This window comes from Thunnus albacares, chromosome 16 (assembly GCF_914725855.1).
Source record: "Thunnus albacares chromosome 16, fThuAlb1.1, whole genome shotgun sequence".
NCBI classification, from domain to species: Eukaryota; Metazoa; Chordata; class Actinopteri; order Scombriformes; family Scombridae; genus Thunnus; species Thunnus albacares.
Genome location: NC_058121.1, coordinates 16,622,719 through 16,640,917, shown reverse-complemented (window position 1 = coordinate 16,640,917; position 18,199 = coordinate 16,622,719). Strand labels below are relative to the sequence as shown.

The following is an 18,199-nucleotide window of genomic DNA, read 5'->3' as shown; positions in this document are numbered from 1 at the left end:
TGACACACTAAACACATACACACATACACACACCAAAACAGAAAGAGATACACATATAGAAACTCACAAATTAGCACCTTGGTAATGTAAATTTAGCTCCAAATGAACCCTTCAGTGGGTATCTGTGCTGGAAATAAATGCCCATCACAGATTACCGTTATTTCATTGATGGAGGAAAGTGCAAACCAGTGTTTTAAACTATAATTGCTTGTAGATAATGTGCAGACTATGTGATAAGATGCTATGAACCCATGAACTGATTTATTTAAGTTTTCAGGAAACCACTTCATTCAAAAAAGATTTAAAAAAGATGAAAATGTAATGCAATGACCCCTATTACAATAATATATCCTCACACAGCACACACATACAGCACACACAAACACAGCCCACAGGACACACACACTTATATTTTCTCAGGCTTGCTCATTATTTCTGCTGCCTCACCATTTGGGGCAAATCCATCGCAGCATTTCAGTACCTCCTTGGGTGCTGTAAACAGGAACAACAGCAGATGTGTGCACACGTGCAAAAACACATATCTATGAATCACTATACTTGCGAGGGCCTTCGCTGACTATGTTGATGTCCTAACCACTCCCATGTTAGTCCTATTTCATGACTAACTTTAATCTTTTAAAACTAAATCCCACATTTAACATAAAACTAGTTTATAAATAAGTGGAGGTCAACAAAATGTCATAAGTTTTTCTTCTTCCTCTATAATTGCAAACACATTATTTTTCATAACTTAAGAGATGTACACACATGCACTTTAAGACCCGGGTATGTTGCAATCAGACTCCAAAGAAAATAATATTTTAAAAAGTGATGTTTTGATGAATGGACTCCGGGGCCAAGATAAATGAAATGGCACAATAAGCATCGATTACACCAGCGATAACAACAAAATTGTTTAATTTGATCACATTTATGGTAATGGTAATTGCAACAATTTCAATACCAATGTTTGTTATGAATATTTTAAGTGAGTATTATTGCTTACGCTTTGCACTCTTAGCAGCTTGTATTGTGTTTTGTTGCTGTTATGTTTTCAGAAAGTCATCATGAACTTTCATAGTAATACATCTGTGATGCATTGACATAGAATGTGACAATTTAAGGGTTTGCCCCATCGTCTACAGACAAACACAGAGAAAAATTAAAGGAAAAACCTGAATAAATGAGTGAAACATAACAAATGCTGATGCTTCCACACAGGTGCACTACATGGTACAATTAAGCAATTAACATCCAGTCATGCTCTGTGGCGTGTATAAAATGCTGAGCAGGCCCAGATGATTCTGGTTTTGTATCAAGATGGCAAGAGGAAAAGATCTAAGTGACTTTGAAAGAGGGTTCATAGTCAGGGCACAGATGGCAGGAGCTTCAGTAACAAAGACTACTCAACCGGCTGGTGTTTTAATAGGAACAGTGACCAAAGTGTCATCTGCATTTAAATCTGTGGGACAGACATCAGTAAATTGGGTCAGAAATAATGGTTGACAGTGCACATTCGATGACTGTGATGCTCGTGCATTAGTGCGATATGTAAGGAAAAACAGAAGAGCAACCCGTCCTCAGGTGACTGAGAATGTCAATGCAGGATGTGGTCAGGCTGTGTCAACAAGAACAGTCTGTCGACAATTACATAGAAAGGGATGTTACAGTAGGGTGGCGTTGCATAAACCCATCATTACAAAGATGAATGCATATTTGAGAGTTCACTGGTGCAAAAAGCATAGGTACTATAGGTATTCTTGACAAGTGGGCGAGTGCATGTGTGGCGTACACTAAGAGAATGGTACAGGTCTGAATGCTTGACCCCTACAGTGAGGGGATCCAGTGGCTCTGTTATGCTTTGGAGGGTATTTTGCTGGTATGATTTGGGTCCACTTCAATACAATCAATACAAAGTTGTCCTGAGTGATCCCCTTTATCCTATGATAAAATATTTCTATCTTGATGGGTCTCTTCCAGGATGACGATGCCCCCATCCATAGAGCACGAGGGATCACTGAATGGTTTGATGAGTATGAAAATGATGTGAATCATATGCTATGGCCTTCACAGTCACCAGATCTCAACCCAATTGAACATCTATGGAAGATTTTGGACCAAAACACCAAATAAGGGAATATCTTTTATAAGAATGGTTTTCATCACTCTAGTAGACTTCAGAGACTTGTAGAATCAATGCCAAGGCGAACTGAATCTGTTCTGGCAGCACATGGTGCCCCGACACCTTACTAAGACACTTTTCACCATCTGTATGTACTTTTATGCTCCGCCTTTTCTTCTCTTTACACTCTGACTATGTGCAACCTAAGTGCTACTTTAGTGGGGTTGTGTGGGATGGTGTGTGTGTACATTGGTGTGTGCATGTGTGTATATTTGGGAGCATTGTACCAGATGTTATTTTGCAGGAGAAAGGAGACTGGCCTGTCATTGCTAGTTGTAAAAAAAGAGTTGTTGCAACATTGATATGGTAAAATAAGACTATCTCTGAGGCTACAGTCAAGGAAAGTCTGTTTAAAAAAAACTGGCACATCTTTCTAATAAGAATTTTATAGGATTTTACAAGTTGTAACTATGGTTTTATTAATGGTTAATAAATAATTTAATAATGCTTCAGATGATATTATTAAGATCATCTTTTGAGTTGTCACATTGTTAAAAATCCCTTTGCCTGGTGTTTATTCATTTGGCAATACCAGTGAATAATGGCTTTATCAATGGCTTATTACAAAATGTGAAACTCAGGAGCATTTATTATTGGATTAGAAACAGCATTATTGCCAAACAGAAGGGATAGACACCAGTCAAAGGGATTTTTCACAACCTGGCAACCAGTAATTACAGAAGATTAAAAGTCTACAGCCATGCTAGCAGCTCTGTGAGGCTACACAGCAGTGCTTTGAGCTAAATGCTAACGCTAGCATGCAACATGTTTACAATAATACTGCAAACATACCAATGTATCACCATCTTAATTTAGCATGATGACATATGCCAATTATTAGCACTAAACAAAAAAGTCCAACTGAGGAACATGGGAATGCTATTAGTTTTGCAAATATTTGGTGAAAAACCAAAGTATTGGACAAATTCAAGCTATGACCTGATGGTGGTGGTAGAGGAAAAGTTAAGGGATCACCAAAGTAATTACAATTCATCCTGAAAGGGACATAAATGTCTCAAAAAAATATCCAATAGCTGTTAAGATATTTCACTCAAAACCACAAATGTGAATGCCATAGTGGTGCTAGAGGAAAAATCAGGGGATCACCAAAGTCTTTAGGATTTACGATCTGGGAAAAATGAGTGTCTGCACAAAATGTTGTGCCAAACAGTAGTTATTTAGAGATTTTTTCCCCTGAAAAAATCAGGGGATCACCAGAGTCATTAGGATTCATCCTCTGGGGACAATGAATTCAATCTATGTAGTAGTAGTAGTTGCAAAGATATTTCAGTTTGGACCAACAAACTGACGCTGCCATCCCTTGACCCCGGCTGCTAGCATGGCTGAACAGTGTGTTCTTAATAATGGCTTATAACTGATCTATAAAACATTAAAAAACTAAACAAAACATATATATATATATATATATATATATATATATATATATATATATATATATATATATATATTAACAAAGCAATTAGTTACTACTTACAAAGCCATGCCAAGCCAAGTGGCACCAAAAAGATTGATTAAACTTAACATAATCAAATTTAAAAGAATTTGCAACTTGTATTTTTTTGCAGTCACAGGCATGCGTACAATGAAGCAGTCATGGGAGAGATGCCGCTGATCTATTTATGGATTCATTACAGAGTGACTCCTGATCTTATCTAGAAAACAAGCCAATCATTTTCACTGCTGTGTGTCAAATTACCAGTCTGCCTGTCTCACTCTCTTTTTCAGTGACTGGCTTCTTCTCTTTAACAAGCCGATCTCTTTTCCAGCTCCGGCCCTGGTCCAGCTGGCCAAACTATTTACACTACCAGGCATAAACACTCAAGATTGGGGATCAATCTGATTTATTGCTACAGCCAGCCAATTGTTTGGCATCTGTTGTCTGTTGACTCTCTTGGTGATCGGTTTGTTCCACAAGAATGAATTATTATCATTGTGTTGCCTAATAATCAAGAGGATCAAGTTTTGCTTATGGCTGCTCTTTGTAATTTCTCAAAGCAACGGCGTCCACAGATGTCTCACGCTTAAAAGCTAGACGCTCACTCAAGTTTTACTGTAATAAAAATGTATAGACAGCAGACAGCACAAATACACAAATGCAGAAAAGCACACACTTTTCTTTTTCCATCTCACTTTATCTCTCTTGCTCTTTTCCACACACTCACACATAGACACACACACACACGTTTCTCACAGTCTCGTCTTGCTGTTGTTTAATTTACTCAGTGACCTCTGACCTTGGCTGGGCTGAGCTGGAAGGACTCTTGGCCCTGCTGCTGCTCCAACTGGTCCATCTCAAACATAACCCTGCATGTGTGCGTGCATGTATATGAGTGTGTTTGCACGTCTTGATACAGATCTTCACGTAGTTTCAATTTGCACTTGTAGCCAACATATGTCAACATATACATTTGCTGTGTCACTCTGTGGTTCAGAAAATAAAAGTATTATGTGTAATTTTTTAATTGTCTGTGCTTGATAAAACACGCTGTTATTCTATCATTTTTTGATTTAATATCCGTGCTAACTGCTACTTAAATTAAGTTTTCTCCATGCTTGTCTACACAAATGAAAACCTTTTGTCAGCACCGTGCCTATAATTCTATGTTTTACAAGCCGCTAACTGACCTTTTGGTGCTATTCATTTCCTGTTGTTGTGAAATCAATTAAAACGGCAACAGTGATGTGACTCCCTCTAACCTTTTCTTGTGAAAATACACACTGGCCCAAGAACATAACAGTGTGAAAGGAAAGGGTTTTATTCATCAAAACACTCAATGACTAAACACACAGTATATAATAATTTAATGCCTATAAAAATAACCAAAATAAATTAAAGAGCACTTTACACGGACTATTGCAATTTATTTTATCAAAAAAACTTGTTCAGTGAATTGAAAAACGATTGAGCTTCCTTTGTGCTTTACTTATCTGTCACACCACAACTAACCTACTTCAGATCTCAGTTCACATCTGTGTTATGTTTGCATTTGGTTAGATTTCTTTTTCATGGCCCTTACAAATGTGATTCACAATTGGGATAAAAAAAAAAAAACATGTCCTTCAAGAGCTTTAATTTTAACTCTATTTTTTTTTTAAGATAAGAATTTCAGGCTTTTCACATCTATTTGTCAGGCAGTGTAGAGACAGGAAACACAGGGAGGGAGAGAGGGATGTGACATGCAGCACTTGTCTCGCAGCTGGTGGTCGAGCCATGGACATTGCGGTTATGTGTTATGAATATAATATTAATTGGCTCCGACATGTCCTTCAATGCAACGTGGCTATTTATCATAGCGTCTGTGTATCTGTCTCTCCAACCTGAATTAATGCCTGGAGAGCTAAAATAAAGAGTGCAGTGATAGATATAATATCCTCCTGGACTATAAAACATAGAAAAAATCTGCAATAAATAAATCTGTCAGCACCTCTTTGTACAAAAGGAATCGTTCCTCAGATTTCTCTGATGGCGCTTCTGAAAGCCAATGCTGTGTTATTTTGCTAAACAAGTCTCATCTTTGAAGGCTGTCCATAGCTCTGAGTTTTTAAACAGATGTGGGATTCCTGCTGTTTTCTCCTTCACATGTAGGCTACAGGCCAAAATATTGAGTTGATAAAAACACTCATGGTGGGTTACAACTTCTCAAAGAAATAGTTAGACATTTTGGAGAGAGTTTGATGAGAAGGTCGAAGCACTCTCGTTAAGCTTAGCATGAAGACTGGAACTAGGGGCACCAGCTTGCTTGGCTCTGTTAACAAACTCCACCTACTAGCACCTCTAAAGCTCACAAACAACAAAATATACAAGATATACAACCACAAAAGACATTATGTGTTAATTAGTGAGCTTTGGTGGTGCTGGTAGGTGTATTTTGTCACCTTCAGACACAGCCAGGCTAGCTGTTTCCTTATTTCAGTCTTTGTACTAAGTTTAGTTAACTGCTGGCTGTAGCTTCATGTTAACAGTAACTCTCTAATGTTCCTCTCTTGCCTATAGGCAAAAATCTAACTATGCAAGAAAACAAATGAGTATATTTCCCAAAATGTCGAACTTCTTACATTTTTTTCCTAAATCACTTGATTTATTCCAACAAACTACTGTTTCCCTTCTGAAGACAATAGTGTACTTTCCATGACAGGAACCAGGACTTTTAAAAAATTTTCATTACGTTAATATAGAATCAATACTGAACACTATCTGATCACAAAAATTTGAGCAAAATTATTGTATAAGTTTTGTTTTAAAGGCATATTGAGAACCTATGAAGTTGTAACCCCAAAAGATGGTGCAAATCTCCCTTTTCTACAACGTTCTCTGTATGTGACCCTCCTCAAAAAATACATGACACTCTTCCTCGGTTGAGCCCACCTGTCTACACTACTTTCAAGCACTATAGTAACACACTTCCTAAGCTGCCTCTGTTATTGGGTTAGCTCTTTTCCTTGTTGTGCAACACACTAAACGCCTCAATCCCTTGTTCTCAGTTCCCTTTAAGCCCTTGATAAGGAAGTGGACTGAATTTTTGTTTTGTCCTTTCCAGCGAGAGTGACCTAAAAGACGGCAGGAGATGGGGGAGGTATGTGTTACAGTACAATAGCCAGCAAATCTCTCCACAGTAACCACACCAGAGCACCGAGTATGCTTATGGAGGGAGGGTAATCAGCTTTCTGCAGATGGGCTAATGTCCTTACAGTGGCTGAGAGGGGGGCCTATATTTAGTGTCCACTCTCTCCCTCTTAACAGGGGATAACATTGGCCCCGTTCTCTTCTCCATAGCTCATCTCTCTCTGCTTAAATTCATCAAGAAGCTCATGCAGGCAGTAATGAAAAGGAATCAATGGGGTAAAGAAAAACAGGGGTATAGATGGCATAAAGCTGTGTGTTCAAATGACACAGTGAGTAAACAGACCAACCAGATACAAGTAGTATCAGAGTTGCACATATCAGAAGCTTATTAAAGGCAGCGTGTTGGTCAAAGACAGAAGGTTAACCTCAAAGGTAGAGAGAAGACAAAATAAGCAGGGTGACAAAGAGACAGGCGGAAGAAAGAACAGAGATGAAAGTAAGTAAAATATTTTTTCTCAGCGTCAGCAGGGAAAATGACATCTGGAGGCTGAGGCCTCCGGGCATTAGAGTGATGCAGACCTGGAGCCAATCCACTCAGTCAGTTGCCATATGTCTCTGGAGACCATGGCGCTGCTGGTAGTGAAGTCTGAGCATATACATGATCTGCCTGCTGTTGCAAATAGACTCACTGCTAATGAGGTCTGGCAAACGGGCACAATGACGACAACTGACGGTTGTTGACGCCTGTCTGTGACGTCTCTTGGAAGGGAAACCCGTCACGTTCAGCTGTCACTTGTTGGCAGCACCAGTCGTGTCCACTGGGATTGTGCGGGCACCTACCACCTGATGAGGACTTTTCCTGTACCTGTCAAAGCCTGGGCACCAAATCTAAACGCCCAGGTTTTCTGTGGTTGTGCAAGGTAAAGTGTCAAAGAACCATCATGGAGATTGTTATTATAGATGGTAGCGTGTGTGATGAGAGTGATCAAGAAAAAAACTGACCAGATGAACTCTTGTCTGATAATCTTTTTTTTTTTACTTTTAATTATGAAGTCTGTCAACTTGAACACAATTATCAGATCATTATTTCCGTGTCCAAACAGGATGGCAGTTAAAAACACAATGTAACAGTGAAACAATCTCTTTAGAGCAACAGAAATCCATATGAAACAGCTCACATATGATGATCACAAAGTTAATCAGCATAGCCAAAATAAAACAAATTCGCACACATCACAAAAAATATTCTTTAGACTCAACAACACAGCTTTGGATCTGCATGCTACATCAGCCAAACACAAACTGTACAAAAATAGAGATTGGTAGAAAAATAGGAGATCTGACAACATGTTTGAGAGAATATGCTGAAGATCTTGCACTTAGAAAATATGACTCTTACACCTGTTATTTTCATGATAACACAAATCTCTCAACTCTGTCTTATTGCTGTTCAAATATCCGTGTGATTGTCTTTATCGGTATTTTACATTTTTAACATTATTTCCTCTCTATTTGGTACTTTTCCACACTGGGAGGAGATAAATTTCGACAGCTGTCAACTGCTCACGCAGCCCAAATTTCCACACATCTCAAACTTTGACTGCTTTCCATAGAAATATAAAAGAATGATGAAATATACATTGGCCAATATTCACATAATCGTTCAACCTTTCCTGGCTCAATGTAGAACATTTTTTTAACGTTCTCCTCTGCTGGGTATCTGACTCTTTCCATTCAAAAATTGCTCTGCTGCAACATCACTGCAAAGACAATCCAACCTCCACCCCTCTGACAAACAAACAGCTTGTTAGATCGCTGTGAGGTCTGCGGACAACAAAGATGCATGACAAACTCACTCTCTTGAACTATCCATCTTCCTCTCTTACAAATGGAAAGGAAAGATATTTTTCTTTTACATGAAGTACAATATGCCAACATCCCTTTCAACTGGGTACAAACTATGTAAAATATATATTTCAGATGAAGAAGAAGATATTAAATAAGTTTTTTAAAACTTTCCAGTGTAAATTTAGAGAATGGGTTGTTCCTGTTTCAAAATGCATTCCAAACACTGTCTGTCATATCTGCTTTACTTTCTGTTTAGCACATATTTGAAACTTAAAGGTGCCCTGTTGAGTTTTTGACCACTAGTATGCGCTATGGAGCAATATTTTTAACAGTAAGTGAGTTTGTATCATGAATGGTGGTAATGCACAAAGCGTTGTAATGCACCAACAAAGGCAGTAGAGAAGAAGACTGCAAGCTAGCAAACGAGGACGTAAACAATGTACAATTTATAATATTTTAAAAAAGGGACTTGCAAATGTCTTATGAGGAAGATAAGGAAGTGCTCTCTGCACTTTTTGTTAGACCTCAAGGAAACACACTATGTATTTTAGAGATGAGAAACCGAATGTAAACAGAACTTCTGTCAACAAGAAAACTCATCAGGGCACCTTTCAGTTACACTTCAGCATACAGCTCAAATGTTCTTCGATAAAGGTCAAGATGTAATGAAATAGCATTTTGAAATCAATTTTGGTCTTTTTTTTTTTTTTTTTTTTTTTACATGTTTCAAATTTCTATTCATCATTTCTATTTTTTTGCATGTCATCCACCGCAGATGATTGGATTATCTTCTGTATGTGATAAATTGCTTTTTGGTTATCAATAATTTCAATAAAACTGCAGATAAGAGCAGAGTTTCCATCCAAACTCTCCCATCTGCTCTCTTTCTGACAAACCTCTCTCTCTTCTTGTTTATTCTGTATACCTCATAATTACTCACCATCTATTTTACTGTTATAAGCATTTTTGATCCAACCACCATCTTCCCCCTTTCTCTCTCTACAGATGATGAGATTATGTTGTTACTTCCTCTTTGGTAATCAGGATGTGCTTTCGTCCAGCAGGACTGCAGATAAGAACGGAGTCTTCTACTAAACATTGTCAAAAAATAATTTGGTCCAAAAAAAATCCCTCAGTGTAAGAGACCTTACTCAGCAAAGGTAAACTCTCTGTTCCACAATACATTCATTATCACCTTGCAAACAGTATTGCCAATTAGACAACTTTACAGTTCTGTACAATAAACAATCACAAAAATATCTCTTCCCTTTCAGCTTTATCTAGGCACTTAAAAAAATTATTCCTGTACAGAAATAAAGCATGCATTGTTTTGTTGTTTCTTGTGTATTTTTTTTTTCAAAGTAGAACTTTGGATTTGTAAACAGTATCCAGTTCCTCATTCTGCATTGTCTGTGAGTCCTACATAACAGTGCACATCGAAAGGTCAGAAGAACACTGTTATTTGACCATGAATCAATATCTTCAGGACGTCATGTGGATTTTGTTTTGTCCTCGTATCTCTCTCTAATTCCTTGTGGCTTTATGTGAGTGTCTGTTTTGGTTTGTAATGTTTGGAGGTTTGTGGGTTTTTTAAATGTTCATCATTTGAAATGTGAGTGGCCAGTTTCTGTGAGCTGCAACTCTCAACACACGAGGAAAATATCATCATATCCAGACTGTTTGGTCTCTCCAAGGCTGAGCTCAACCTGCGGTTTGCTCTACCAAGAACCCTAAAACTGATGGGTCAGCCTCTCTCATTGGCATGTCTCCCTGTGTGCTCAGCTCCTCCTGCTGTGGCACCCTACCCTAGGGAAAAACCTTCCCCTGCATGGCCCACTGCCTTGATCCAGGTTCCTTGTCCTCATTTCCACTCCTTCCTTTCTTCTCCTTTTATCTGCACTCTTTGTCTAATTTTGACTCCTGTGTTTCCTTCTCTCGTTTCCCTCAATTTTCCATTTCAAAGAAGAAATGAAAAAAGATCTTGATTCATCCCTTTTAAGGGTGCATGAACTCCACCGGTTACACAAAAGTGCATGAATGTACACAAAGTTTAGTTACAGGGTAACCAAGTGGCATACATGGGATGTTGCGAAGGAGGAAGGTACTGCTGAGGAGGCGAGGGAGGACAGGAGTAGACAGGCTGAACCTGCGCTACATAATAGTTGCTGAAGTTGCCATTTGAGACATAAGGAGCCGGCTGGTAGAAGCAGGTGACATTGGCAGCATTGGGGATGGCGTTCTGCTCAGCCAGGACCCGCAATGCCAGCGACGAGATGAGGCTGAGCGTCTGGCGCCTCTCGTGGCCCATCAGGCACACCGTGCTCTCCTGCACCACATCATACAGCGTAGCCAGATAGTCATACTTCCTGTCCTCCAGGTCCACAAAGTGATTCTGCAAGTAGGACTCTAGCTTTCTCCTCTGCTCACCCACGTCAGGAAAGTCTATGAAGAAGCGTGAGCACATGTATCGCTGCAGCAGTTTCATCTCAGTGTCAGAGGCTGCACGGAAACCTCGCACCAGCAAGTGACAGTACTTCAGCAAGCCCCCACCTCGGATCTCCTCGGGGCTCCTTGTGCAGATGAGGCGCTTGCGAAGGTGATCCAGGGCGGTAGGGAAGTCGCCATAGACACTCTCCCCAAGGATTGTAGGGTGGAAAGTGGCAGCCATCGGGTGCTCCGAGCACTCATAAAACAGTAGAAGTGAGTCCAGGCGAATCTGGAAGGAGTCCACGCTGAACTCAAACTGCCGTCGAAGAGAGTCCACAAACTTGAGCTCCACGTTCTTGCCACGGTTGTTAGAGAGTGAGATGAGACTCCAGCGGTCTGAGTCATTGCACACTTTCACCATCTTTTGCACATAGGCCTCCTGAAAAACACAGTTTAAACATTAGTTGTCATTCCAAACTGGTAATAAAAGTGTTTATCTACATATGTCCATTGTATCTCATGTTTTTGCAGGTTTTAAATTCAAGTGTCTATCAGTGAAAACTGAAGTCAAAAACATTGGACACTGTTGTAACAGAGAGCATTAACACCTTGATGTAAACCCTTTATATTCATACTCACAACCATAGAACACACAAAATCATTATATTAAAAACATTTTACCTACCTACACTATACATACAAAGAGCAGTAATAAATACCATAAGAGCAAATAATAGGCTATATTTGACTGGAACTATTTTTACATTTTTAAGAAGAATATGTCACTTTTTTCTCATATTATACAGAGGCCTTCTCTTGTTATGTTACCCAACTCTGCTTTTTTCTCCTTTCAGAACTGTAGTGGAAGAATAGAATATAATGTTAGTTCTTGCTGCAATAGCCTATAAAAGACACCTCTTTATCTTATTCTTCTGAAAAGCATATCACAGCTTGTTATCAGAGAGAGATGTCTTACATGGTGATCCTCTAGATAAAAAATTAGTCTTGGTTTAAGCAGGCTTCAACAACCAGGCATTCATGCTAATTTGCACCAGATAAACATCTTGATTTTGTCTCTAGTCATGATGTTTTGCTGGTCACATCTGTCGGAGGGCCATTAGTAGCCTGGATAGTCTTCGGTATCCAGGTAACTGAGGGCCGACTGATTAATGTGGATCCGACTCCAATTGGATTAGACTGAATCCTCTTTGAATTGGAAACCAACCTTTTTACTATTTGAAGGCTTATATCCCTGTGCTATTTGGATGTATTGAGGGCAGATCTTAGTCTGCTTTTTCTAAATTGCAGCCTATTTATAAAAGTTGCACTTTTTATGAGTGCATTTTACCCACTGGGAATGTGTACACTGACTGGAAAATGCACAAACTTCAGCAGTGTGCGATATATAAGTAAGTAAATTTAAGGAAGATGATGAGGAAGTTCTACAGCATGTGCTCTGTCTTTCCTGGTTTGAAAGTTTGAGACAACATGTAAATTTCTTTTTGAAAATCATATAATATTCAAATGATAAAATGTCATATACTACCTTTAAGGTCACTGGTGTGATCTTTTCTTTGTTCACTCCCTCTGGCAAGAAGTCTAGAAGAGAGTCCAGAACTATATCTTTCACTATCTGAAACTCCATCTCTCCTTTCAGGTCGGCGCAGAATATTAAGTCCAGATCTTTCCATCCTAGACCGCTGTCCTCATGCAGCACGTAGCTGGCCGCGGAGCCGTTCAGTCGCACCTCCCGGACATGTATCCGCTTCTCCTCCATGCGGCTCCGGACCACCTTGACGATATCCCGTGGCTTCACCTCCAGAGTGGGGAAGCTCCACCGGCCGTGGATGGGAATGGAGCCGGTGAGGATGGCGTCCAGCCGCTGCACTTGCTCCCAGTTGAGCACGCTGAGGTTGATGCTCTCCCCGTCCGAGCAGCTGTCGGTCGCAGGAGAAACAACATTCTCGTCCATCTTGATGAGAGGTAGACAGTAGAATGTAAACGACCAAACTTTCCACTAACTCCTTCTGGAGTTGTGGCATCAGCTAGTTCTAACTTTCTGTAGAATTGACCCTTCAGCGCTGATGTCTGTCATAACAACAAGATGTTGGACGGCAAAGCGTCTTCACGCATGACGGAAAGTACTAGTTGGGCGGCGTTATACTTGTCCTACTTCTTACATAAAGTCTGCAGTCCAGACAAATTAAATTCTTGAGCTTCCCAGCCGTAAGGCTTACACTGTCCAGCATCTGCTGCCCCTCTGCGCGCTCCGCTCCGACCCTGTCGCCAAACTCCGGAAAGCAGACATCAACTTTTAAAGTCGAATGCTTGTTCCCCACAGTGTCAGCTTTTCGTAACGCCCCAAAAGCTCACTGACTCATCCATTACATCCGAAAAAAACGTTTCATCCACCGCAAAAGTTTTACTTCTTCTGTCCTCTTTGGCTCACTTTTACGCACAGACGATTGCGCGTCCCTGCTGCGTAACAACAACTTTTCTCGCCGTTTTAGGACTGCTACGCTTTTCCACTGCACACCTACTTTGAGAAAGTGGTGTATGGTTGCTTATCACTCACATTTTGGCCGCTTGTCTCTCGCTGATATTGCGTGATGCCACAGAGGTCCCATTCCATAGCTGCTGGAGAAGTTATGGTCAGTATGCTTCCCGTCTGAGAAGCGTTGGGGCGGGTCGGTTTGATTGACAGCCCACGCCTACTAATAGCTGCCGCTGCTTCCCATAGTTACAATGAGTGGCTGCAAATTTTGGAGACTGAGGCGTGTCTGTAGAATAGGCGTTACGAGAGAAGAGACGGATTAGACGCTGAATCTAAACTGCAACCCGTCCTCGCTCTGAATCGATGTCCATATTCTTCCGGAACGCCCACTTGTGTGAACACTCCCATTTCCGCGGGGATGCAAATACCCGCACTTGCCCTACATTGTGCATTATCAATAGGGATAGGTAGACCAACTAATCCTCATTGTCAGTTCACTTTGATCATTGCAACGAGGATCAACTCACTCAGACATCTGTGCGTGTTATTTTAATGCCACCAATATGTTCTAAAGTTAAGAAGAGTGTCATGAGCTTCATTCACAAGATTTGGTTGCTGCGCAGTCTTCACTTAACTATATAGTGCTGTCTTGTCAGAATCATGAATAACAACCAGTTAGTCTGTTATAATTTACTCTGTATAACAGAATCACAAATGTCACAAATATAAATCATTTCCCCCTTATATTACAGGTATTTGTTACAGAGTTTTGAACATATACAGGTGAGGCATGCATGTAAAGCCAACGCCCCCTGGGGGTGGTTTTTCACCCCTCATTACCTGGCCCTGTAGACATGTATGAGTGTGCAACAACTTTTCTGAGGTAACTTTGCAAACTTGCAGCAAAAGTGCAGAACACATGTACAAGTGTAGTACCTGTACTGTACATCTAATAATCTGTATCTGATTAACAATTAAAGTGATCCCCCCACTCTGTGTGACTGTGATGACCACTTCTGTCTTGCATGACCTATCTGTCAGTATGTAGGGTATAGGCCATACAGCCTTTGCAGGTTAGTTGTCATGGAGAATCTATCAGTGCAGAGCTTGGCGCGTATACCTGCGTCACTGCAGACGAGCCCATAAACCAGCTTACCACAGATTACCCTGTATGTGCAGTGACACACACATTCACACAGACATACACCCACACAAGCATGCTCAGAGAGACATGCATGCACACTCACACGTCTGCAGATAACGCACTGCTTATGCTATTTTATGGTGGTATTGACTCCATGTTCTGTGCATGCTCAGATCTTAAAACATTCACCGTCTGAAAGACTGTAAAACGAAAAGTTTTAATTGAAGCAATGCCAAAACCAGTCCAAACCACAAAATGACAAACAACTGTCAGTTGTCATTTATTGTAAATATTTTAACACATTATTGTAATAACTGAGCTGCACACTAACTTTTTTTCAAAAATTCACTCCACCCATTCACATATGGTGTGAAAGCTGAAAGCCAATTTTGAGTAGGAGATACATGACTGCTGGTTATTTGTCTGAATGTATTTTTGATAAAACATCACCTACTGTATTGTATACACAAAGCATAAACATCACACGCATCACTGTGGACATTTTCATTTCAATACGGCAGGATGCATGACGGTCAGTTTCACTGTAACCAATATTAGTTACAATAAACTGTCTATGGCATTTCTGTTTTCAATGAAGTGAGTGGGGGCTGCTTTCAGTTCTTGATATTGCTTCAGTTCTGAGTGTCATGGGCCAAACAGGAGCCAAAGCAGCAGCTTCAAGTGTTACTATAAATTTAAGTCACTCTAATAAATTTCAAATTAATGATACATTTCAGAAGAACTCAAACTTGAAACTTAATCAGAGCTAAGTTACGGACAATCTGGTATCAATATTTCCACACTTAAGATTCAGACCATGCAGCTCTGTAGATAGACACAAGACAGCAGGTCAGTCACAGGCCTCACTTTCCCCATTCACCAACTGGCTCAATGTCAGGCTTACTGCCTGGGATTCTTACCATGAAGCAGCTACTTACCTGACCTCTGACTTGTCAAGTGGATGACACCGGCTTGGTTTCCAACGTCTGACGACATCAGAGGATTGGCGAGGGGATTTCAGACAGACCCCTTGTCAGGCTGCCAAAGCGATCTCCACATACTGAAACAAATTAGTGTGTGTGTGTGTGCATGCTGGACTTCACTTTTATGTCTTCAATGTTTATGTGAGTGTGTGTACAGCTTATGTTTGTGTAGTTATTCATTGTGCAATTCAATTCCTTTTTGCATATCATGTGCAGACTTTCCTCTTTCTACACAGGACCATGACAGTATTGAAACCAAGTGCTTCATTCAAAAACTGGAAGAGAAGTCAGACATTTTTGTCAGCAACTTTCTGACAACAGTACATCCGTGAACCCCCCGTCTTTCACTTTTAAACCCTTATTTCCTCCCTCCATCCCATCCCACTCTTCCTCTCTTTTTGCTCATCCTCTTTTCCATCTCCTTTTTCACCATTCCTACACGTGGAAGTTCATTAAGAGATTACAGTGAGCCCGTTAGCCGAACATGTTTCCGCGCTCTTCATCCTCCTCTTTCCCACCTCGCTGCTCGTACCTCTACCATTTTTATTCTTTTGTCTGGATTTCCTTTAAGTGGGAAAAAATCCTTCTAAATCTTAGATTACATGTTGACCTGTCATGCACTATACACTTACTATAACTCTTCCAATTGTTGTAGACTCAAAAAATTATTTTACAGCTGATGAAGGGAAATAGAGACCTTTTTTTCATTTTTGAGCTACCTATCAAACTAATAGTTATAAATAGAAATACAATTTCTTGTGAAACCATCCCCCATACTTCCTCCATCCTCAAAGTACATGGTTCAGCCTTGCTGTTACTGCTGCCCTGTAGCTCTACTGTCCCTATTGCTCCATACCTTGACTCCTGTGAGAGGAAAATCAGGAAAACCAGGACAACAGATATGATTCCTGTCTTTCATATTAAAACAATGGCTCCTTTAAAGGAATCAGTTTGACATTTTGAGAAATACACTTTTTGGCTTTCATGCTGAGAGCTAGATGGGAAGATTGACACCATTCTCATGTCTGTAAATACGATGCTAGCATCAGAAAAAAGTTATCTTAGCGTAGCATAAAGATGGGAAACAGCTAGCCTGGCTCTGTACAAAGGTAAAGGTTGCACTCATACTGATTCATGCTTTTGAACTGTTAACTTACACTTTCTGTAAGCACAAGTAATGAATCATCTGCAAGCTATTACTGACCTTCCTGTTTCTGCAACTGTGCATGAAATTGACATTCTCAGTGTCCGGCCGACAGCCCTTTGACACATATACAGTAGATGCAAAGCACATAGTAGTTAATGACACTATATCCAGCCAAAGACAAACCTCAACAGTATTTCCAATCAGTTTTAACCCTGACCTTAGTAAGAGACCTTGTTGACCCCAAACAACCTTGAAGAGTGCACTCAATAGTGTAAGCCCCCACTAAAGTCTTCCACAGCCTCTAATGAGATTCGCTGACGTGCCCTGCACTGTAAGCCATGCTGCAGCGCTCCTAGAAGGTGCTCCGTGTGTGAGCATGTTAGTGGCAGCTGTAAACTGTAAGAATATTGTATTTAAAGGGAGACAGAACAATGAAAGCAAGATTAAACTGTTGCTTCTTGTATCTCATTCTTCATCAAAACTTTAAACTGCAGTTTCAGGGAGACACACACTTGTAGACAAAATAGACAAAATGTCCGTCCCTGAATTCAACTTTCACAAGATGTTGTTTCTGCAATTATCAGCAATAAACATGCTGATAATTGTCTGATTGCACTTTACTTTGCACACAAGTTCATAGACATGTATTGCTCAAGAAGAAACAGACACATACACACATGTATTGCTCAAGAAGAAACACACACATACACACATGTACTGTATATTTAATAAATATGTTAATAGAACATTTTAGTCATAGAATAAACAGGTTTAATTAATCTATCATTAAATCATCTAATGTATTATATGAACAAAAACACTTCATAAAACGAACTTAGTCAACTCAGTACCCTTTCCCCCAATTTTTATCAGAATGCTCTGCTGAACTGTTATGACTTAGAACAGCAAATGCAGCGACAAACACAAACAGGAAATGAATCGCTCTATCTGTGACCCAACTTCCTGCATGATAACTGTGGCCAGCCAGAGACCACACTGATACATACTGTGATCTCTGTCACATGTAAACAGACATGCAGACCTACAAATGCACAATGAGAACTTACTCCTGGCCCACAGCTGTGGCTAGATGTGACTTTTGTAAGCAGTCATGTTGGCGACAAGTTGGTTAAAGACTGGCAGATCATCAGATCATTATCAGACAGAGCCACTCACTAAACCAGCTGTTCTCAACCTGGGGTCGGAGCCTCTGCAAGGAGTTGCAAGTTAATTCTGAAGGATCCTGAGATTATTAACGGGATAGACATTCTTTTTATTTACTTTCTTCTTGCAAATTACTTTTAATTTACTAATTTACTAATTCTAGACATCTCAAGCCTTTTATTCCAACAAAACACGGAGTAAAGTATAAACCTGGTTACATCTGAT

At 40.0% G+C, this 18,199-nt stretch overlaps 1 protein-coding gene across 1 annotated transcript; it reads right to left on the bottom strand.

Annotated features, from left to right (window-relative positions):
- Positions 1–7,778: 7,778 nt before the first annotated feature.
- LOC122965466 (terminal nucleotidyltransferase 5A-like) lies at positions 7,779–14,508 on the bottom strand. Its single transcript, XM_044329567.1, has 3 exons — positions 13,618–14,508; positions 12,589–13,014; positions 7,779–11,481 (listed from the first exon to the last, which is right to left on the bottom strand). The coding sequence occupies exons 1-3, from the start codon at positions 13,672–13,674 to the stop codon at positions 10,666–10,668; spliced, it is 1,299 nt and encodes a 432-aa protein (XP_044185502.1). The 5' UTR covers positions 13,675–14,508; the 3' UTR covers positions 7,779–10,665.
- Positions 14,509–18,199: the final 3,691 nt, after the last annotated feature.

Excerpts from the sequence above, each read along its gene's own strand:
- LOC122965466 (XM_044329567.1), bottom strand. The coding sequence starts at position 13,674 with ATGGAATGGGACCTCTGTGGCATCACGCAATATCAGCGAGAGACAAGC. Across the intron at positions 13,015-13,617 it reads GAGAGACAAGCGGCCAAAAT|ATGGACGAGAATGTTGTTTC; the intron begins GTGAGTGATAAG and ends CCTCTCATCAAG. Across the intron at positions 11,482-12,588 it reads TCACACCAGTGACCTTAAAG|GAGGCCTATGTGCAAAAGAT; the intron begins GTAGTATATGAC and ends TGTGTTTTTCAG.